The 22,926-nt window shown below is 51.8% G+C and overlaps 2 protein-coding genes across 4 annotated transcripts in view; one reads left to right on the top strand and one right to left on the bottom strand.

Annotated features, from left to right (window-relative positions):
* MPHOSPH8 (M-phase phosphoprotein 8) overlaps nucleotides 1–12,254 on the top strand; it is a 32,625-nt gene extending 20,371 nt beyond the window's left edge. The window contains exons 6-14 of one of the 2 annotated variants that reach the window (XM_047756402.1): nucleotides 458–586; nucleotides 686–774; nucleotides 3,113–3,253; nucleotides 4,060–4,146; nucleotides 5,571–5,725; nucleotides 7,308–7,462; nucleotides 8,772–8,899; nucleotides 10,185–10,268; nucleotides 10,878–12,254. In XM_047756402.1, the coding sequence (XP_047612358.1) occupies nucleotides 458–586; nucleotides 686–774; nucleotides 3,113–3,253; nucleotides 4,060–4,146; nucleotides 5,571–5,725; nucleotides 7,308–7,462; nucleotides 8,772–8,899; nucleotides 10,185–10,268; nucleotides 10,878–10,919 (1,010 nt within the window). In that variant the 3' untranslated portion in view covers nucleotides 10,920–12,254. Of the gene's footprint in view, nucleotides 1–457; nucleotides 587–685; nucleotides 775–3,112; nucleotides 3,254–4,059; nucleotides 4,147–5,570; nucleotides 5,726–7,307; nucleotides 7,463–8,771; nucleotides 8,900–10,184 lie in introns of both variants that reach the window. The other variant, XM_047756401.1, reaches the window with a different exon arrangement.
* Nucleotides 9,619–22,926, bottom strand: part of PSPC1 (paraspeckle component 1) — a 94,093-nt gene continuing 80,785 nt past the window's right edge. Inside the window, exons 7-10 of one of the 2 annotated variants that reach the window (XR_007131506.1) lie at nucleotides 15,891–15,988; nucleotides 14,674–14,777; nucleotides 12,698–12,843; nucleotides 9,619–10,480 (exon numbers count right to left, since the gene is read on the bottom strand). The gene's annotated coding sequence lies outside the window, so the exon portion shown is untranslated. The remainder of the gene's footprint in view (nucleotides 10,481–12,697; nucleotides 12,844–14,673; nucleotides 14,778–15,890; nucleotides 15,989–22,926) is intronic. The other variant, XR_007131505.1, reaches the window with a different exon arrangement.

Below are 22,926 nucleotides of genomic sequence, written 5' to 3' on the forward strand. Positions count from 1 at the left end.
GACGTAGGCGATGGCTTTGATTTGCACGCGGGTCTGGGGGGTGCATTTAGAGTAACTTTTCCCGCACGAATGGCTGGAAGCAGTGGGGAGCTGTCCCCGTCCGATGGCCCCTCCGGGTGTATGTCCCAGAAGAGTGGCCAGAGAAAGACATGGTACTGATTCCTTTCACCGAATCCCTGCAACGTCGCACTTCTTTCGAGCTACTTAAAATTCCTGGGACTCTTCCAGGGACTCGGATTCCTGTTTACCTGTGTGCCTTCGCGGTACCCTGACACCTAAAAGGAGATGATTCATGTATTTCGCAGAGAAGGGCAGGAATTTAATTAGACTCAGTCGCATAGTGACGTAGCAGCGCGCTGGTTGTTTTGACACCGCATGTGGTAAAACAGCCTTTTGTGTCAGGGGCCAGGACAGAATTCCCGGGCCTGGTTTCTTAATGGGCTTTTCTGTGTTCCAGATGGCAGACAACAGATTTTGAGTTTGGGCATGGATTTGCAATTGGAATGGATGAAATTAGAGGATTTTCAAAAGCATCTTGATGGGGAAGATGAGACTTTCACTCCTACGGCAGATGCGATTCCAAGTAGTGAGTAGTTTGGGAATTACGGGGCCTTTTACGTGAGTCTAGAGATGTGAAAACACAGAGAGATATCAAAGACGCACTTTCTCTTGTCTTTCATTCCAGATTTATTGAGGGATGCTGTGAAAAATGGGGATTATATTACTGTGAAGGTTGCGCTTAATTCAAGTGAAGAGTACAACCTGGATCAGGAGGTAAAATGTCTGTGAGTCTCACGAAGGGAAGGTGGAAAGTGGCTCTTTCAAGATAATTCCTTTTATCTTCTTAACCATAAAAGTCATGTGTGCCTCTCTGTAAGACCTGAACACTCTGTCCCTGGAGTTCCACCCCCCCAGAGTGGCGGTAGGTCCGGCGGTGGTGACCTGGCCTCGTCTCTGGCGTAAGCCCCACACGTGGAGGGTAACGTGACCTCGCGTTTTCACGTCACCTTTTATGGCCTTGCTCGTGGCTTCTGGGTTTTTTCAGACTGATTTATCATTTTTTTATACTCACTCTGTCTGTTTTTAGGTTTGACTTTGAGTCTTATCGCCTGGAGGGATTTTTATTTTTAGTCGCATCTGTTGATTTTTTTTTTTTCCCTTATGGCTGTTGAGTGTCTTGCTTAGAAAAGATTTCTATATTTTTTCTTTAGTTTCCTTGCTTTAGTTGTGAATTTTTTGGTTTAATCCTTTGGGGTTACAGTTCAAAAATATGACTGGTATTTTCATTAAAATTGCATGCAATACGCCGACCACCTTGGCCCAGAATCAACACAAAAGTCTCCCGTCTGGGAAGTGGCAGCCCCGGGGACTCAGCTCTTGGTTTGTTACCTCAAGCGAAGTTCTGTGTGTTTTGTCCTCATGGGATTCCTGTCCGTTGATTTGGGCGTCTCTATGCACATCCCTGGTTTACTGTCGTCATCAGGGCCTCTGCTCCCCACGCTTTTCTAACTGGCTGTCGCGTGCGTGGACGGCTTTTGTTTCTGTGACTCATCTCCAGTCACTCGGAAATTCTCTTACTGTGAGAATTAAATCTCTTGCTTTAGATTTTCTGAGTAGAGAGCTTGATCATCCACTAATAAATAACTTTTGTTTCTTTTTTCAGTATTTCTCTTTCTGATCTTGTGAGATGGGTGGCATTTGGAGTAACAGTGAGGACAGGCGCCTGTGGGTGGATCTTCCCTTTAGGGTCTGAGCGTGAGGAGTTGTTCTGGTTGCTGCTGGTTTCTTGCGGGTCGCCTGATGGTTAACACCTTCCTGTCTTTCCTTGGCTGCTTAAGTTGTTATCAGGGGATAGATAACTGGGTTTTGTCAGATGCTTTTTTTTTCTACATCAAGAATTAGTTATATGGAGTTCCCGTCATGGTTCAGCGGTTAACGAATCTGACTAGGATCCATGAGGATGAGGGTTCAATCCCTGGCCTCGCTCAATGGGTTAAGGATCCCGCGTCGCCATGAGCTGTGGTGTGGGTCGCAGACGCGGCTCGGATCCCGCGTTGCTGTGGCTCTGGGTAGGCTGGCGGCTACAGCTCAGATTGGACCCCTGGCCTGGGAACCTCCATATGCTGTGGGAGCGGCCCTAAAAAGCCAAAAAAGAAAAAGAATTAGGTGTAAAGTATTAGTAGCTACAGGAAACTTGCTAAGTTAAGAAAAAGGGTTTTTTCCATTTTAACGTGTCTTGTGGTAGGTAGTAAGATATGTTACAGGGGGCAGGAGGTGGTTGTCGGGTCTTATTTCAGTTTAGCGAAGTCTCTGTCTGTCTCTAAGTGCTGCCGGCGCGAGGAGTTCGTACGTTAGGGTCGCCTCGAATTTCTGGGGCACGTTTTGCCCCACTTCCAGATTGGAGTGAAATTCATTCGTACTGTTGGAATTCGGTTTTCTCAGCGGTTATGTAGTAAGTCGTTTGCTTTTATGTGGTGGTCATGTGAACTAGTGACTGGAAACATTCTCGCTAATGATCACCTGTCTCTCCCGTCAGCTTTACGTGGTTCTATGTCCGGAGTACTTTGGTTTCTCGATGGCGCGGCAGCCTCTTGGAGACCAGCCACGTGTCGCCCGCCCTGGGCTCCTTTTCCCCGGCGCCCCCGGCTGTTGACGCGCAGCCATTTCCCGCTGTAACCAGCAGGGTGGGCTTTGCGGGCTCCTTGTGGGCCTCCGTGGCCTTAAACCCCGGGGCCCATCCGTGAACATGGGGATTGTGTGAGGGTCACTGGCCTACAGAAGACACCGGACACTCGGGGACCTGAAGTATGAGGCACATAAAAAAGCACTCTGCCGTTTATGTGGCGCGAAGCTCCACTGCTCATTTTGCGTCGTGCCAAGGGCTGATTTGGAACCTAACATGGAAGCGGTAAAATTTTACAGTAACGTAGGGAGAAAACGCCCCCGCTCATTCGTTTCTCACTGTCAGGTATTGCAGAGAAAAACCCGAGTCTGTAGATGCACCAAGGAGTGGGTTTAGTGATTTCGCGTGGGGACGTTGGGACCGAAGGGTGTCGCTCTCTCCCTTTCCTGGTTAAACACTGGCCTGTCTTTCCTGCACGAAACCGCGAAGGACGCGAGCGGGATGACGCTGGTGATGCTCGCCGCGGCCGGGGGGCAGGACGACCTGCTGCGGCTGCTGCTCCGAAAGGGAGCCAAGGTGAACGGCCGGCAGAAGAACGGGACCACGGCGCTCATCCACGCCGCCGAGAAGGTCAGTCTGTCCCCGCAGTGAGGTTGGTGGCCGTGGGGTCTCGTGACGCTCGAAGGTCTTGTTTCCGTTCCTCTGTGACTTGTCATAAATGCGTGTGTTTTCATGGACGGTTGTACGTTGTAACCGAATTTTCAAATACGGTTTATGTAGTTGAACGTGATTTATACTGAAAATTTGTCGGAGTTCCTGTTTGTGGCTCACTGGTTGCGAACCCGACTGGTATTCCACGAGGACGCTGGTTTGACCCCGGCCTTGCTCAGCGGGTTAAGGATCCAGCGCTGCCGTGAGCTGGGGTGTGGGTCACAGATGAGGCTTGGATCTGGTGTTGCTGCGGCTGTGGTGTAGGCCAGAGGCTACAGCTCCGACTCGACCCCTAGCCTGGGACCCTCATGCCGCGGGTGTGGCCCTGAAAAACAAAAAGCAAAAAGAACTTCTGACTTAATTCTTTGATCTTTTAAAAAATCTTTTCCGATTAAGTGTAACTCTGGGTTAAGATTTAATTAAAATATTCCCACGGACGTTGTCTTAGTAAAGGACTGACGTGCAGAGAGGTTCGACTGTGGAAACCAGTGGTTAACTTCGGGTGGAAGGTGCTGGCAAACCGGTGGGGCCGCACAGCGAGAGGGCAGGGCGACGCCCAGCCGTCCAGCTCTCCGCACCCTGGGAAACGGAGTATTCGTTCACCAGCTCGCTCGGGAGGGAATCTGAGTATTTCTCCTGAGGGCAAGAAATTTTAAAACACCTAAAAATATCTTACTTCCAAAGAATTGGAATTAAATCTGCCTTTTTTTTTTTTCCCTTAACAGAACTTTTTAACCACAGTGGCTATTCTCTTGGAAGCGGGAGCGTTTGTAAATGTCCAGCAGAGCAACGGCGAGACGGCTCTCATGAAGGTAACTGCCTCCCGGGCTCCCATTCAGCCTGTTCCCAGGGGGCCTCCAGCTGCCCCGTGGGGCTGGTGTATGACGGGGACACGTCCGGGTGTGGCCGCCAGCGGGTCGCAGACGAGCAGGAAGGGCAGACCTGCCGGGAGGGAGGCAGACTCGGTGGTCAGTTGATGTGGGAGCAAGCCCGGTGGCCAGGGCTCCTTGCGGGGGGTTCAAGCGGAGCCTCGCACTGCAGACCTGGGTGTGGAGGTGGGGACGCGCCTTCCTGAGCCTCAGCCTCGGTGGGTCCGGCCCCTGCCCCCCTCCATGCCCTCCCTCTGGACCAGCTTGGCACCTGCGTCTCCAGGCCCCGGGCCTCCAGCACCTTCCTGCGGCCCAAGGCGCTTTCCCGCAGAGCGAGTCCTGACCCACGCGGGAGGAGCACCCTTCTCCCTGGTCACAGCCTGTGTGTGTGTCCTCTCCAGAGCCAGGAAGGGGGCCTGGTCAGCGCCCCCACCCCAGTCAGGTGGGCTTGGCCCGAGTCTGCTCTGGACCCTGCTGTTCTGAAGGCCGGGGTCACCTGCTCCCTCCACCTCCTGCCACCCTGGAGCCTAAGCTCTGCCCACTGCTCGTGTCGGCATCATTGTTGGTTCATGGAAATGAAAGGCCTGTTGTATTCAGTTGTCCCGGATGTGTTTCTGCAGCAGTATGTTTAGAGCACAGAGGGCAGCCCGGGCTGAATTCAAAGCTTTGCCTGACTGAGAAATCACCAGGCACTTGCTAAACAAACAGAAGATGCTTAAATAGCCTGGAGCATGGGGGCACAGCACCAAACCTTTCTGCTCCTGACAGTACCTGGGAGCCAGCAGGTTCCGTCTGGAGAGAGACGTAATCAGCATCCAGTTGGGTTCTGCGCTTGTTCTGAACGCTCCCCTTGCTTGGGGGGAGTGGCCGGGTCTGCAGACTCGGAGGGAGGGTCTCAGGATCAGGTGAAATAGTCACCTTTGCCAAGGCAGTGCCAGTGCAGGGAGGAGAGGACAGGGCGGCCAGCTTTGGAAGGAGGGAGAGATCGTGGGACTTGCTGACAGAAGGTGAGGCTGTTGACCTGCCACCCGCTGGAGCTGCAACTGCTCAAAGGTTGTGCCCTGTGTGGACCCTCAGCTTGGACTCAGGGTCGTCACCCCTTGAGCGGAAGGAGGCTGCACGGGAAGGGGGCAGGCGGTGGCCGGGTCTGGAGGGGCAGGCCGCAGGCTTCCTGGGCTCCAGCCAGCACCCAGGAGAGGGAGGCGGCGGGGCCAGCGCGGAGCCACGTCTTCCGAGAGGAGCTCGCACGTGGTGGAAGCTGGCCGCATGAGGCTGCCCGCAGACGGCCTGAGCCTGGGCCAGCTGCCCTCACGGAGAGGGACACACAGAGCAGCGAGTAAGTGCTGCTGCTGTGTGTCCCTGCCCAGGCCTGCAAGCGGGGGAACTCGGACATCGTGCGGCTTGTGATAGAGCGCGGGGCGGACTGCAACGTCCTGTCAAAGCACCAGAACAGCGCGCTGCACTTCGCGAAGCAGAGCAACAACGTGCTGGTCTACGACCTGCTCCGGAGTCACCTGGAGACGTGAGTGCGCCCTGCTCGGGTCACGGGGCCCCCCCCACCTACCGGCGCACATGGGAGTGGCCAGGGCGCGCTGCTCAGACGGCCGTCCGTCGGGAGCTCCCTGGGGGCACAGCAGGTTGAGAGCCCAGGTTGGATCCCCAGCCCAGGAACGTCCACGTGTGGGGGGTGCAGCCAAGAACAAACAGGCCCATTGTCAGGTATAAATCCTGATGGGCCTCTGGTCTCAGGTGATGAGGGATTAAAGTGGCGAAGAATGTCTTTGCTGCAAGTTACCGAGACCCTGGCAACTCCCCAGCCTAACCCTGGCCACCTGGGAGTAGTCGCCTCATCATGCTCTTGGCTCCCCAGCGTCTTAAAAGCCACTTAAACTTCACTTCATCCTTTTTAGCAGATACCGTTTTTCAGAGCAGTTTCAGGTTCAGAGCGAAAGGGGGCAGCGGGTAGGCTGCCTCCCCCGAGGGGCGCGCTCGTGACAGGTGTGGTCCGTGGGTCCCTGGCGGTCCACCATCGTGTTGACACCCGGTGGTTTGCGGCAGTTTCCTTGTCCTCTGTGCTCTGCCTACTCACCTGTCCCTCCTCCCAAGCCCTGGGAAAGCCGGAGATTTTCACGGTCTGTTTTTCAAGTTTTAGCTTTATCTTTTCATGGCCGGTAACCTTTCTCTTTAGTGCTGAGTGATTATCCCATTGTCCGGATGTTACTGAGGTTTATCCATTCAAGTTCGTGCTTTTTCAAATGAATTCCACACCATTTTATTCTGTTGGAAGTCCATACAAGTCATGTATCAGCTTTTTATTCCTTATTCTGGAATAAGCTCCTAACGGGAGCTTCACACACAGGGGCTGACTGATCCATGTAAGGTCTCCCCGCTGCCGCCAGAGGCCACAGCTCCAGCCTGGGAGGTGCGCGTTCCCACTGCACATGTAGGGTCTGTGCGCTGAGCAGAAAACGAGGTAAACTTCAGACGAGACAAAACCAGCAAAGCCCCAAAAGGGTGTCGCCGCCTTCACTGGTGGCCTCGCCCCGCCGGGAGCGTGAGTGACTGTGACCTGCTCACGTGGGAACGGGGAGCCAGTAGGCAGGGTGACAGTGGGGTTCCTGCGATGTTGAGCTTTAAGTCCCCATCAGGTAACAGGTTCTTGGGCCTTGACAGCCCTGAAAGCAGAGCATCCTGGCAAACCGAGGTCCCAGCGGGACCGTCCCTGAGTTGGACGTGATCACGCGAGTGCCTCCTAAACGAAGACGGTAGCAAGCCTTTCTGGCCTGTGTGTGGCGATTCTTGAACTTGGGTGTTAACAGAATTTTTTCGGATTCTCCTCGATTCGTGCGTTCGAGGTTGGAGGCTGGAGACAGCTTGGGGGGGTGGGGGAGACAGCAAGATGTGTCCTCTTGGCCCCGGAGTTCATGACACAGGATGCCGCAGACATGGGTCACACAGAGGACGGGGCTGAGGGGCCAGCAGGCAGCGGGAGAGGCGCGGCCTCCTCCTCCAGGCTGATCCGGGAAGGTCTGAGTCCCGCGGCCTGAGAAGCGCGGGACTCGCGGTTTGCCCACGTGAACGCTCTTCCTGCTCTTTCTCACCAGACTTTCGAGAGTGGCGGAAGAAACCATCAAGGACTATTTTGAAGCTCGTCTGGCTCTCCTAGAGCCGGTTTTCCCAATAGCATGTCACCGCCTCTGTGAGGGGCCGGATTTCTCAACAGACTTCCATTACAGACCCCCACAGAACATACCGGAAGGTAAGCCTGTGCGACCTCATTAACATGGATTGCTTTCAAGGCAGAAATCTCTTTGGGAAAAAACCTCAATAAATTCCATCATGTATAATCATCTATGAAAAGCTATTCTGGTAGGAAAAAAATACTTGCCATCCCACGTGGCTTCACAGGACCCACACAGAAGTGTGTTAGCACTTGTTTGAAAAGCTTGTGAGTTGGGCCTTAATAATTTTTATTAACTGTTTTATTGAAATTTAGCTTTCTAAATATCGAGCCCAGAATTGGTATTTTTCCAGAATTTTATCATCACTCATAATCTAGCCCTTTGAAAGGAAAACGTTCAATCTGTCCCACAGTCCAGGTCACTACCGAGGGGCAGGAGCACCCGTTCTGCTTCCCAGTCTGACAGCTGCTGGGCAGGCGAGGGCCCGGCCTGGAGGCTGCGTATACACTCTCTCTACCTGAAGTGGGGGAACCTGGGCTCTGGCTTTGTTTTTGTTTTAAAAAACCCAAGCCTGCACCCTGTGTATTTATCAGTGAAAACACTCGGTGCTGCAGAACCGCGGCCAGTGGTTTCCACTGTCCAGGTGGCGGTGTGCCCTGGTCCGTCTCCAGCATCCCTGGCCAGGCGCCTCACAACAGCTGGACTATCCTGGGTACGTGCAAGTTGTTCTGCACGTGCGTGAGGTCTGGAGGCAATGGGTGTGCTTTTCTGTTTTGGATTAATGAGAAAATTCAGGCGTTTCACACACTGTGGTGCAGCAGTGATGAATCTGACATCGGTGCAGGTTTGCTCCCCAGGAACGTGTATGTAACTCGGGTGTGGCTGTAAAATTTAAAAGGGGGAGGGGGCGGAATTGAGAGAAAGGCGGAAACAGTATGTGGAAGACAATGGGAAATTCCTGGAATCACACCCATAAATGATAGAAATGTCTGTGGGATTACTCAGATCGAAAGTGAGAAGGGGGAGTTCCCGTCATGGCACAGCGAGGGTGAATCCCACTAGGAACCAGGAGGTCCCAGGTTCGATCCCTGGCTCCGTGTACTGGGTTAAGGATCTGAGTAGCTGTGGTGTGGACCGACAGCTGTGGCTCTGATTCGACCCTAACCTGGGAGCCTCCATATGCCGCGGGTGCGGCCCTAAGCAAGAGAGAGAGAGAAAGGGTTCTGTGGCCTGGAAAGCACTAAACGCAAACTCTGGTTTGCACACGGAGGGCAGCTTGGACCCCTGCCTGCCACGGGGTGGTGCCTCCCTGCAAGGTGGGCTGTGTCGGGAGGCTGTGCTGTGCTGGGATGGGATTGAAACCTGTGTTTATGTCTCCCGATTCAGGCTCCGGCATCCTGCTGTTCATTTTCCACGCAAACTTTTTGGGTAAAGAGGTTATTGCTCGCCTCTGTGGACCATGCAGTGTGCAAGCTGTCGTTTTAAATGACAAATTTCAACTTCCTGTTTTTCTGGTAAGATTTTTGTACTTCATTGTTAATCAATACAACAATTACTGGAAATGGCAACAACCCATTAGTACAATGTAAAATTGTTCTAAGTGCTGTCTGTGCCTTAGATTTCATTTACCAAGTCTTAACATTCTTATGACAAAAGAAACATACTCATACTCTATACTTTTAAATACTGTGCCTTTTAATGCCATTTTATAAGTACAAATGTTCTCTTAAAAGAAAATAGCGCAAATTCAGGAAGATCAGGGAGTTCCCACATAGTGACTCGGTGGGTTAAGAAGCTGGTGCTGTCTGTTGGATGTGGGTTCAGCATCCAGTGTTACTGTGGCATAGGCCTCAGCTGCAGATGTGATTTGACCCCAAGCCCAGGAACTTCCATATGGTATGGGTGTGGCCTTAAAAAGGGATGGAATGGGGGGGTCCCGGCGGTGGCTCAGCAGAAAAGAATTTGACTAGTAACCCTCAGGTCGGGGGGGGGTTCACGCCCTGGCCTTGCTCAGTGTTGAGGATCCGGTGTTGCTGTGAGCTGCGGGGTAGGTCAGCAGCCACCAGCTCTGACTCGACCCCTAGCCTGGGAACTTCCAATTTGTTGAGGGTTCGGCCCTAAAAAGCAAAAAAAAAAAAAAAAAAAAAGGCGGGGGGGGGACGGGGACGGGTGCTAGAAAAGCATACCTGATCATGCTCTGAAAACCCAGATACATACGAACACAAACATACAGTTGTATTTATGCTTAGTTTTAATGTATAATCTTGGGTAATTTTTGTGGGCTAATTCTTTCATTACGAACTTAAAAGTAATGTTTATTGGTGGCTCTGTAAAATCTTCAACATAAAAAAATGCTCTTGAAGAATCTGCTCAGGTTTCCTTTGCCACATATCCAGTCTTATCAGAAGTAACATTAACTGGCCACGGGAGGACCTGCTGCGGCACGGCACGGGGCGGGGGGGGGCGGGGGGGGGGTTTAAGGTTTAGCAGCTGTGGCTCAGATTTGGTCCCTGGCCCAGGCACTTCCATACGCTGAGGATGCAGGCTGCCCCCCAATACGTATGTAACATGTTCATGGAGACTTACCCACATGTCGTATATGGCTGGATATGGTCTAATGCCAAAGATTTACCTGAGTATCTTTTGAAGCCAGGACAGTGTGTCGTCTTACAGAGATTGAAAACCTTCGTTTGAATTCCTCTTTATCGCCGGCGTCTCCAGGGTGTCTGGAGTCGGGCTCTTTCTGGGCGGCTGGGTCCGTCCGCAGAAACGCTCACCTTTCCTCTGGTCCTTCCCCAGGACAGTCACTTCGTGTACTCCTTCAGCCCTGCCGCGGGCCTCAATAAACTCTTCATAAGGTTGACAGAAGCGCCCTCCGCTAAGGTGAGACCTTTCCTCTGCAGCTGGTGCCACTGTCAGGCTGTCCTTAGGGTGACGTGAGCAGAGACAAGTTGCAGGAATGCCCTGGGCTTCCTGGTGGGCCCCCCGGGCCTCACCGGGGTGAGACCCGCTGCGTCCAGTGTGAAAGGAGCAGCGTGCATCTCCACGGTGCCAGCCGATGACGCTCTGGGCAGATCGCCAGGTGGACTTTACAACTGACAGAGTGAAATAAGAATCTCACTTGCACTGTGTTTTTTTTTTTTTTAACTGAAATAATGACAGGGAGTTCCCTTAACGAACCTGACTAGAATCCCCGAGGATGCCAGCCGGGTTTGACCCCTGACCTTGTTTGGTGCGTAAGGATGCAGAGGGTCACAGATGAGGCTTCGATCCCGCATTGCTGTGGCGTAGGCCAGCATAGCTCATTCCACCCCTAGCCTGGTAACCTCCATACGCTGTGGTTGAGGCCCTAAAAAAAGACACACTCCCCTCCCCACAGACTCCACGCACCGCCCATCTGAGAGTGTTTTCAAACAGCAGAAACAAGTCTTGGCATGTGTATGTGCGCCTGTCCTTCTCCTAACCAGGAAATTCTGGTTTTTCTTTCTACAGGTGAAGTTACTCATAGGTGCATACCGCGTGCAGCTGCAATGACCAAAACAGAGTTGGGAAAGTTATTTTCGAACCTGTTTCTAACCACTCTTCGAAGCAGTTTAGAATTCTGGCACAGCTCACACTTTCCAAGTGTCAGGTTTCTAATTTCTGTGCAAGGTGGGACCCAGTGGGTCTAAGCTGCTCCACACACAAGCAGTGTCCTGAAACCTCCGTGCTGCGTCCAGACTGTATGTTCATGTATTTCCACAATGTGGAGTGGTACATACAAGGATTATTTAACAAAATTAAAACTTTTCTAACTTCAAAGTTTTTTATAAGCCCTATTGAATTACTGAATTTTTATATTTAAAAAAGAAAAAAAAAATCCAGTGTGGGAGTTGCCACTGTGGCTTTGCAGAAGCAAACCCAACTAGTGGCCATGGGGCATGCAGTTTTGATCCCTGGCCCTGCTCAGTGTGTTAAGGATTCGGTGTGGCTGTGGCTGTGACCTAGGCCAGCAGCTGTAGCCCCGATCAGACCCCCTAGCCTGGCAGCTGCCATGTGCCTCTGGTGTGCCCCGCCCACCCCACCCAGTGGGTGCATCCCATTAAAGCTACCTGGGCCCCAAGTCAGGGTGTGGCCTGGCTGCCCTGAAGGACTAAACTAAGGTGGGGTGGGTTTGAGGGAGGAGGTTTGACCTATTCCCAGGTTGGAGGTGACAGCTCTGAATCTGCAGTTGTCCTTTACCATCTGAAAACAGTATCCAGCAGAATCTAACCTGGAGCAGAAGAAACGCCAGGGCAGGACAGGACATGGAGGAAGTAAGGTATGAACTGGACCGGATCTGTGTGCTTGCTCTGAACACGGGAAGGCCAGCCACACGTGTGTCCTGGGGAGAGCTCCCCCAGGTCGAAGGCTTAGCTCATAACCAAGCTGTCTGCAGTGGGGAAGCGCGTGAAGCTGCTGAGCTGCGGGCTGGCCTCGTAAATGCTGGCGTTTCCACATACGGCCGGCCCGCGGTACCCGCAGGCACTGGTTCCAGGAGCCTCCCAGAAACCAACAGCCACGACAATCAGGGCCCTGGCCGTTTGCATCTCGCCCCTGCTCGGGCCCCACAGAATTTCAGCATCTCTAATACACAGTAAAGGTTATGTAAATAGTTGTAAATTCTATGTAAGTGCTGGTGTGCAGCAAATTCAAGCTTCCAGTTTTGAAACTTTGTGGAGTTTTTTACCCCCTAGGTATTTTCAGTCCATGGCTTGTTTAAAATGTGCATAATGAGGGCTGATGACATATTTTATAGACATTTCTGAGACCCACCTCTGCTTCACATGATGAGACTGCCTTTTCCTACAGTTTTCTAAATAAAACACCACAACGTGGGTCTGTCTGCTTTCTCAGCGTCAGATTTGTAAACAAGGTAGGAACGAAATGCATGGTTTATTTAGACTTCCTCACAGAGCGTGCACGAGTCCTCGTGCTGCACCAACCTTCATTGCTTTACAGAAAGATGAAGCTGTGGAGTTCCTGCTGTGGCTCGGTGGTTAAACCCGAGGAACCATGAGGATGCAGGTTCGATCCCAGGCCTCGATCAGTGGGTCAAGGATGTGACGTTGCCGTGAGGTCTGGTGTAGGTCACAGACGCGGCTCCGATCCGGCGTTGCTGTGGCTGTGGTGTAGGCCAGAAGCTGCAGCTGTGATTTGACCCCTAGCCTGGGAACGTCCATATGCTGTGGGTATGGCCCTAAAAAGACCAAAAAAAAAACAAAACAAAACTGGGATTTGTGTGAGCAGCAGTGCACGGAGCCAGGGACATTAAGGGAGACTGTCCGACTTACCCGGGGTAGACGAGACAAATGGGTTTTGAGTATTTCCAAGATCTCCCCTTGGGGCTCAGTGGAAACCAATCTGACTGGCATCCGTGAGGACGAAGGTTCGATCCCAGGCGTCCCTCAGTGGGTTAAAGATCCGGCGTTGCCGTGAGCTATGGTGTAGGTCACAGACGTGGCTCAGATCCCAGCTCCGAATTGACCCCTAGTCCTTAGCCTAGGAACCTCCATGTGCCACAAGTGCAGCCCTAAAAAGAGTATTTCCATCACCTCAAGTCATGCCTAGGTGTAACCCCTTTATAAGAACACATTAAAACACAATATACTCTCGATTACGGCAACAGAGATACCCAGGATAGAAACTAAGAGAAAATCTGTAACAGTGCCCTTGGGAATGAAGGTGGACATTTTCTTTCTTTCCTTTTTTTTTGGTCCTTTTTTATGGCCACACCTGCAGCATATGGAAGTTCCCAGGCTAGGGGGTCTATTCAGGGTTATAGCTGCCGGCCTCCACCATAGCCACAGCAACACAGGATCCTTAGCCCACTGGGCGAGGGCAGGGATCGAACCTGCGTCCTCATGGATACTAGTCAGGTTCGTTACTGCTCAGCCACAATGGGACCTGCAAAGTGAGCTTGCGAATTTCAAGGGCCCGCATTGACTTCCACCAGAATTTTGTGCCCCGCTATGTGCTTGTCAGCTCTCAGTGGTTCTCTACGAGGGACACAGACTGCAGCTACCAGCCGGTCTCACCTGAACCCACCGCCTCTGCAGCCGGGAGTGGGGGTGGGGAGCGCCCTCGGGGGCAGGGGTTTCATTCTGACGCGTCGGGCCTCTTCGGGATGAAGAGGACTTAAATCCATCGAGGCTCCCCCGAGATGAGGCAGGCGAGTGACCCAAGCAGCCTCCATGTGGAGGTCAGGGCCTTGCCGCAGACAACTCGCCACTGAGCCTCATCCTCTGGGCCGGGACCAGTCTCACGAGCACAAGGCTCGGAGAGAAGCGATTCAGACACAACTCGTACTTCAGTCTTGACTTGATTACCAGTCATCCCGGCTCCGTTACTCTCCTCCAGGGCACACTGGTGAGGACCCCGTGCAGAGCGGGGCTCTCCAGGGAACGGAAGCACCCCAGTCCAGGCGGATCCACGAACCGTCCCGGCTGCAGGGGAAGCCCTGCTCTCACCCTCACACGCAGAACTGCAAAGCAGCACCTGGTGTCGCTGACTAACTGCGGACTCACAACAGGATGGGCAGGCGGGGTTTAGTCCAGGAATAAAGTTACTCATCTTCATACACTCAATTCCCAAGTCGGAACCTTCTCAAAATTATTTCTTGGCCGCACCGGCAGCGTGCTTAAGTTCCTGGGACAGGGCTCTAACCCGGGCCAGTGGCCACGCTGGTTCCTTTAGGTGCCAGGCCTCAAGGGACCGAAGATGAACGTGGAAGTGTGCAGACGTCCCCGTGCCTCTGCCCGCTGCTGACTTGCAGGGCGCGAACCGTTCCAACCCAACCTGGGGCGTCCCTCCCTCCAGGCGCCGGAGAGCCACACACTCGGGCTTCGGGGTGGGAATGAGGGCCAGGGCTCCCAATTCTGTCCCAGGACCAAACCAGAGCAGAACTGGGCGATAGCATCTTGAGCCCCAGGGGGACGACCTGGGATGAAACTGAAACCCACTATTTGGCATCCGTTTCATGTGGAAGAAGACGCGCCAAGGAACTGCCTGCATCTGTCTCGTCCCCCAAAATCTGCTTTTCGTGGGCCGAGAAATATGCGTTAGGAAAAACATGGTTTTTCTCACTTGAGTAAAGGCAGGCTTCTTAGGAGTAAGGAGCTGCCTGTCTTGGGGACTGAACAAAAATGACAGGGGAAAAACCCTCCCGTGGCACCCACGCGGAGGGGCTGGCTGTCGCGCAACCCTCACATTTGCCAAAGTCGGCCAGCAGGAGTGCCTGGGGGCAGGGGCGCAGTGCAGACAAACCCACCTGAATCAAGGACTCGCGACGCTCACGTATCCGCAGATAACAGCAATGTCCTGGTTTGCTTCTCCCGGGTCACTGAAATAGCTTCTCCCACAAGATGACATGACCTGAAAAAACAAATTCTTTGTTAGAAGACAGAAAATGATAATCTATAGTATGTTCTTCTACAACAACAGAGGTTTTAGGTAGAAACAATAATTTACTGGAGTAGAATCAATGAGCAGGTCTTAAATACTTAAAAAATATTTAGAACTCACAATTTTGTTGTGAGCTCACAGAGAAGAAGAACTCTGAGGGGTCTGAAAACAGTCCACAGCCCCACCTGGTCAGAAATGAAAGCTCCTGGGCCTTTAAATCACAGACAGGGTGGGGCAGCCTGGGTTCCACGGAAGAGAAGAACACGTCCCCTGCTCGAGTCCCGTTGTGGCTCAGAGGAAATGAATCTGACTAGCATCCATGAGGACGCAGGTTCGATCCCTGGCCTCCCTCAGTGGGTTAAGGATCCAGCATTGCCGTGAACTGTGCTGTAGGTTGCAGATGCGGCTCGGATCTGGCGTTGCTGTGGCTGTGGTGTAGACTGGCAGCTGTAGCTCTGATTCCACCCCTAGCCTGGGAACCTCCATATGCCGCAGATGCGGCCCGAAAAAGCCAAAAAATAAATAAATGGCTTTGAGAACCACGAGGACGACAATATGGCACTGTCACAATTCCACCAGAAATACCACATAGTGTGCGCAATCCTATAAAACTTGAGGTATAAATGAACAAAAATAATAGAAAACATTATTACCCCTTGAAAAAAAAAAAAAAAAAGGGGGCGGAAACAGCAAAAGGGGAAACGGAGCTCGTGTCTGTGGCCGGGTCTCCTTTGACGACATTACACCATTTTTAAGACGACACACTTTGAAAAGGCGGACATTTTCCATCTGGAATCACCAGAAAAGAGGACTCGTCTTCCTTTCCCTTCCTAAGGCCCTCAAGTGTCGTTTCTACCCGAGCCAACGGCTCCGGGGACGCCGTCGGCACACGGGTTCCTGCCGAGAGGAACCACAGGCGGAAACCATCTCGACGCCTCCTCAGGGCAAAGGGCAGGGGCCCTGGCGGCCCCGAGGGAGGCAGATGTTTCACTGGGCTCTGAACCAGCGTCCAAGCTCGGGGACCACGGCCGACCAGGAGGAGGGAAGACAAAGGCCCGGGAAGCACGGCGGGCGCCGACGGACCTGGAAGGAGAGATGCCGGGGCTGCCTCATCTCAAGTTCAGGTGCACGCGGGGGCTGGGGGTCCAACCTCGGGGCGTTCATCCATGTTTTCTTTTATCCTAGGATTACAGTTAAACGAGAGTTAGGACTTCAAAACAAGAGTTCCGGGGTGGGTTAAAACCCGAGGGTCACCCCCGTCCCTATTCTCCGGAGCAGAAAGCAGTTTCTCGTAAGAGGCCACTTAGCCTTCACCTCATTTCGTTACGTCCACTCAGCAACGATTTCCTTCTCGTTCGTTTCCTAGCATCCTCGGCTCAGTTTCGTTGTTGCGTCAGAGTGAACCCACCTCTCCCGGAGCTGAAAGGCTGGCGCCTGCGTTCCCATGGGCAGGTCCCCCGTCTCGGCACAGCTTGGGACCCTCATAAGCCAGGCCGACGCAGGACCTCGACTCCTACTCTAGCTGCAAAAGTGCCTTCTACTTGGCCCAAGGCAGGGGACACAAGTGTGTCTGCTGTGCTCCACCAAGAAAAGACCTCACTGCCTAACGGGAGAGCAGCACCAAGTCAGAGAGGGAAAGACAAATCCCATTTCCATCACTTACATGCGGAATCTAACACATGACGGAAACGAGCCTCCCTACCACAGAGAGACAGACTCAGAGACACAGAGAACAGACGTGTGGCTGCCAGGGGGGAGTGGGACGGACAGGGAGTCTGGGGTTAACAGACGCAAATTATTCAGAACAGAGAAGCAATGGGGTCCTGCTGTACAGCTCAGGGAACTATCTCCCCTCTCCTGGGACAGACCAGGATGAAAAACAACGTAAAAAATAAGAATGTATGCATACGTACAACTGACTCACAACGGCAGACACTGGCACAACACTGTAAATCAACTGTAATTTAAGGAAAAAAAAAAGAATGAAAAAGGGAAAGGCTCCTCTACCCACACCCTAATGTTTTTCATACATTCAGAAATGGTAACAGCCAATACCACATACTTTTATGGTGACTTTTCTCAAAGAACAAAACATTGAAAACACAGAAAGCCTGGAGTTCCCTGGTGGCCTAGCAGTTAAGGATCTGGTATTCTCATTGCTGTGGCTCAGGTTTGATCCCTGGCCCAGGAACTTCCACATTCTGTGGGAGGCCAAAAAGGGAAAAAAAAAAACAAACACAAAAAGCCCATTCTTAGAGGTTAACTATGTACCAGTGCACGTGCCAGTCTCACTTGCCACTGAGCACACATGGCTCGTATTCGGTGATGTGAGTTACACATAAGTAACAGAAACACATCCTCAGACAGGGCTGCGTGAGTGCCAGGGAGCGAGTGGGCACTGGAACCCTGCAGCACTGCAGCTGGGTGGGTACAACGGGCTCCCTGATCCTCAGTAAGTTCAAAGAAGGACCACCTGAGCCAGCAATCCCACTCCCAGGTGTGGACCCAAGAAAACAGAAAACACGTGTCTGTGCAAAAGCATGTGAACGAGGATTCACAGCAGCACAAAGTGGAAGTGACCCAAATGTCCACGACTAGCTTCCATGGGGACGGGGCTCCAATCTCCGGTCTTAGTGGGTTAAGGATCCGGCGTTGCTGTGGCTGTGATGCAGGCCGGGAACTCCCACATGCCACAGTGTGGCCCACAAAAGCAAAAAACAGAAAAGAACTGAAGTACCGACACTTGCTGCACGAGTCTAAACTGTGAAAACAGGTGCCGTGAGCCAGGCACAAAAGGCCACACACTGTGTGATTCCATTTACATCGTGTCCAAAAGAGGCAAAGCCAGAGAGACAGAAAGTAGATGAGTGACTTGGGGCGGGGGGGGGGGGGGGGGGGGGGGGGGGTTGGGAGAAAGAAGTGACTGCTAATGGGTGGGGGTGCTTTCTGGGGCGTGACATGTTCTGTCACAGACAGCGGTGAAGGCTGGACAACTTTTTCTTTCTTTTTTTATGTATGTATTTTTTTAATTTTTATTTTTTGTGTTTTCTGGGGCCGCACCCGAGGCATATGGAGGTTCCCAGGCTAGGGGTCTAATTAGAGCTGTAGCCGCCGGCCCACACCACAGCCACAGCAATGCTGGGTCTGAGCCGCTTCTGCGACCTACACCACAGCTCACGGCAAAGCCAGATCCTTAAACCACTGAGCAAGGCCAAGGATCAAACCTAAAACCTCACAGTTCCTAGTCAGATTCGTTAACCACTGCGCCACGACAGGAACTCCTGGACAACTTTTTGAAAGTACACTGAATTCTATAAACTTAAAGGGTAAATTTGGAATTCTCTGACGGCTCAATGGTTTCAGGATCTGGTGTCACAGCTGTGGCTCTAGTTACAGCTGGGCCACAGGTTTAATCCCTGGTCCAGGAACTTCCACATACCCTGGACACGGCCACACACACACACACACACACACAAAAAAGGTCAATTTTAGGTACAAAAAAAAGAGGACTGTATAAAAGATAAATAATATATAATTCAAAAGTATAGAGGCTGAGGAACATCCTAAAGAAAACCCAGAAAAGGAATTTTCATGATGGCTCGGAAATCAGCCTACAAAAGTGAGAGCGTCTCTACAGCAGCCTCTCGAGGGGGAACCATGACGGAGTCACATTCGTTACGCGCGTGCTCTGGCCCGAGCCTCTTTCTAAGGAGCAGGTTCTCCAGTTTGCAGGCTGGGGCCCGGGAGAGGTGGGTGGGGGTGGGGGTGGGGGTGTCACATTGACACGATTAAAAGTGACTGGATTCAGACTCATCTCGCAGAGAACACTGTTCACAACTGAGCCTCTGCCTCCACGACAAAGACACAGACCACAATACCGCTGCCAAACAAAATGCTATTACTGCAGGCAACTCACAACAGCTAAAATCAGCAGCCTACACTTTCCATAATTTTATTCCAATGCGAATACATCCTCATTAAGCAACAAATGTACCTTCAAAGAGTACAGAGAAATACTGTGATTAATGGTAGACCCGAGAGTTCCCACTGCGGCCTAGCGGGTTAAATAAGAACACAACAGAGTGTCCATGAGGATTCAGGTTCGATTCCTGGCCTTGCTCAGTGGGTCAAGGATCCACGGTGCTGTGGCTGTGGTGTAGGCCGGCAGCTGCAGTTCCAACTCAACCCCGAGCCTGGGAACTTCCATATGCCACAGATGTGGCCCTACAGAAAAGAAAGACGTTAGCAAGGAAACGTACAGTAAAACCACCAGGACAGTTCTCTTCAAGTTCAGGCTCAAACAGACCTGCCCGACAACACCGGCGCCTACACGGAAGCGGCGCATCAGACACCAGCGAGGCTGAGGGCCGAGGCAGAGCGACCGGCCAGCGGCCACTTCCACGAAACGCCCCGGGCAGCAGGACTGCGAGGCACCCTCTCCGTGGCGTGCGGGATGTTCACCGCAGCTTCACTCACATAACCCGGACTGGAAACTCGCCATGAGCTTATCAACGGAGACTCAGGAACACAGCGTGGCAGGCTCCCTTGGGGCAAGAGACAGGACCTGCGCAACACCGCAGGCGAACCTCACAAACGCCCCGTCCCGGGAGCAGCCCCAGAGGCAAAGGGACACATGGTAAGACTCTATCTGTATTTAGTGTGAAAGCGAAAAACGAGTAATACACGGTGATCAAAACAGACTAGCGGTTGCCTGGGATGCAGGTGGACAGTGTGGAAGAGCGCCCGTGATCTGAGGTGACCTCCAATTTTACCTGAAAGTCCAGGGCAAGCGTTTTCTCTTGGCCCCGCTCAAGGCAGGTGCAAGTTTCCAGACCAGGGATGGAACCTGAGCCTCAGTAGTAACAGCAGGGAGTCCTAACCACTAGACCATCAGGGAACGCCAGGTCTCAATTTTTAAAAGCAGTATTTTTTTTTTTGTCTTTTTGTTGTTGTTGTTGTTGTTGCTATTTCTTGGGCCGCTCCCGCGGCATATGGAGGTTCCCAGGCTAGGGGTTGAATCGGAGCTGTAGCCACCGGCCTACGCCAGAGCCACAGCAACGCGGGATCCGAGCCGCGTCTGCAACCTACACCACAGCTCATGGCAACGCCGGATCCTTAACCCACTGAGCAAGGGCAGGGACCAAACCCACCACCTCATGGTTCCTAGTCGGATTCGTTAACCACTGCGCCACGACGGGAACTCCAAAAGCAGCATTTTAAATTGAGGAAATCAGAAAAAATACATACTGAAAAGATCGTTTAACAACTCAAAATTAGTAGGTATGAAAAATAAGGTCATTTTCCAGTAACTAGGTATGAACCATTTATCACTCATAAAACACTGAAATGTGGAAAACACTGAAGAAAATATCAAGATTGGAGTCTTTTCTTTGTAGCCACAAGGCACATTTATTTTTAAATGTTTCCTCCGTTTTACTGAGGGAAACTAGCATTTTCAGAAAAACAGTTTACTCGCATTACATGCCACCTTTTTCTTCAAAGGTCACAAACGACAGTTACCATAGTTATCGATGAATATAGTTCACTGAAGATTTGAAATCTAATAAAGCATAAATTGAAGATTTTCTCAAACATAATTACTGCCTTCTAGGAAAAGTTAGAATTAACTCAGTTTCAAGAGCTGAAACCTGTACCCCTCTGCAAGACAACTGCGATGAGATGAAAAGGTCATGGAAGGAAAAGATACCACTGAAAAATTTTAAGCTTAATTTTGTCCCCAAATTTCTGCAAAGGCATTTTTAAGTTAAAAAAAGAAAAAGGAAGAAAGAAAGAAAAGCAAAACTGTTCAAAACAAAAAGAAAAAAACTCAGTAGCATTAACCTCTTAGCACTAGGATTTCTCAAGAGGCCTCCCCGAAAGACTCAAAGAAAACCTACTCTGATGGTTGAACACAAGGTAAAGTTTTTAAGACAAGTTCAACTACAGCAGGTACAAACTGCATTCTTAGTTTAGATTACATGGCTGTCACCAACTTACATGTCCAGCCTCCACTATGTTCTTTGAAACTTCAATATTTCAGTAAATTACTGAGTGCCAGAGCAGTTCCATGAATGAACCATGTTCACGTGTAATGAAAAGGCACCGAATTACCAAATGATAAGCAAGATTCTTTTTCAGCACATCCTTCAAACCACTTTGAAACAGTATCTACTGTTGCTCACTTTGAAGATACCACGTACAGCAACAACAAAGCAGGAAAAACGATTCCTGCGGGATCCGCTCCGCACTCACATGCAGCAAGCAGGACGAGAAGTTAAACATCAAACACGTTTAGCGGGCACGGCGGTGAGTTCAGGCGCTATTCACACCTGTGTAAACAGGGTTGGGACACAGGCCTCAGGCGCCCGCAGAAGGCCGTCTCCCACGGCCTCCTCGCCGGGGACACCACCTCTGAGTTAGTGTGACCCAAACTGTACTGACAGGAAGATACATTAAGGTGCTTAAATTCAGTGCTTTGTTCTGAGCACAAGATGCCAACGTATCTTCTTTAAGAGGGACTGAAAAGTCTAAAAACAGAAGGGAGAGATTAAAAAAATATTTATACCACATTTTTTTAAATGCGCAAAATTTCCTGTTTATCACCAATGACTTTGAGAAATTGAGACTATGCAAACCAGATTAAAAGCAAACAGAGGAGTTCCCGTCGTGGTGCAGTGGTTAACAAATCGAACTGGGAGCCATGAGGTTGCAGGTTCGATCCCTGGCCTTGCTCAGTGGGTTGAGAATCCTGCGTTGCCGTGAGCTGTGGTGTAGGTCACAGACACGACTCAGATCCTGTGTTGCTATGGCTGTAGTGTATGCCAGCAGCTATAGCTCTGATTGGACCCCTAGCCTGGGAACCTCCATATGCCACAGGAGGGGCCCTAGAAAAGGCAAAAAAAAAAAAAAGGCAAACAAAAGCAAGGCATTAAAAAGCCAGTAAAATAGTCGTAAATCTCAACTTTTTTGTGTCTTCATGCCATCTGGACACACTCCCGTGGGCACAGAGCCCAGAAGCCTGTACACGGCTCACAGCTCAGACCCAGGAGCAAACCACCCCCACCCCGCACCACAGGGCAGCAAGACCTCCTAAATGCTGGGGGCACTGAAGACATCCTCAGGTCCCTTCTCAGTCACCATGACGGCTTAGAACACAGTCAACTCTCTGAGATAAAGAAATCTCATTCTGACTCTGCTAAGAGGCCAGCGGGACCCTGGAAAAACGGCCTGCTCGCTGACTCAAGCGAAGTGCAGTAAGGCCACAGGTGTCTGGGGCCCTGTGCTCAGGCCTTCCTGGCAGGAACCCTCGACACAGTCGTGAGCGACGCTTAATTCTAACGGAGTGTAACTCAGAGGGTTCACACACGGACGCCGAAGCACCAAGGCTGCAGTAAAACGCTCAAGAGAAGGCAGGCCCTAAACACTTCCCAGGAAAAGGTCTGGAGAGAAAGGCACAAAACGTGGGGGCGCATCCCTGCTGAGACAGAACACAAAGATGAGGGCCGTCTCGAGTTCTGACCCCTCCACATGTGCGGCTGTGTGATCAACTGGCTGCACCCAAATGACTGACGAAGGGGAAAGTCTAACGCCTCCAAGGTTGAGAATCGGAGCCGAGGGGCCCTGATGTGCTGGCACCTTCTGGTCTCTTTTGGGACCCAGGCGTCTCCCGAGTCACAAACCAGGTGCATCCTGGCCCCAGCCATTCCCATGACTTGTCTTTTCATCAAGCGCCCTGTGGGAGTTCCCGCCGTGGTGCAGTGGGCTAAGAATCTGACTGCCGGGGCCCGGGTCGCTGCAGATGCAGGTTCGTTCCCCTGCCCAGAGCAGTGGGTTAAAGGATCCAGCGTTGCTGCCACTGAGGCTGGGATTCAATCCCTGGCCCAGGGGACGTCCGTATGCCACACATCTTGAAACACACACCAAAAAAAAAAAAAAAAGAAAGAGAAAAAAAAAAAGAGGGCACTGCCATCATGGCTCGGTGCCAACAAACCTGACTTAAATCCATGTGGACACAGGTTCCATCCCTGCTCCCACTCAGTCGGTTCGGAATCCGGTGCTGCCGTGAGCCGAGGTGTGGGTCGCAGATCTGCTGCGGCCGTGGTGTAGGCTGGAGGTCGCA

The sequence above is a fragment of the Phacochoerus africanus genome, chromosome 13, assembly GCF_016906955.1.
Source record: "Phacochoerus africanus isolate WHEZ1 chromosome 13, ROS_Pafr_v1, whole genome shotgun sequence".
Taxonomy (NCBI): Eukaryota; Metazoa; Chordata; class Mammalia; order Artiodactyla; family Suidae; genus Phacochoerus; species Phacochoerus africanus.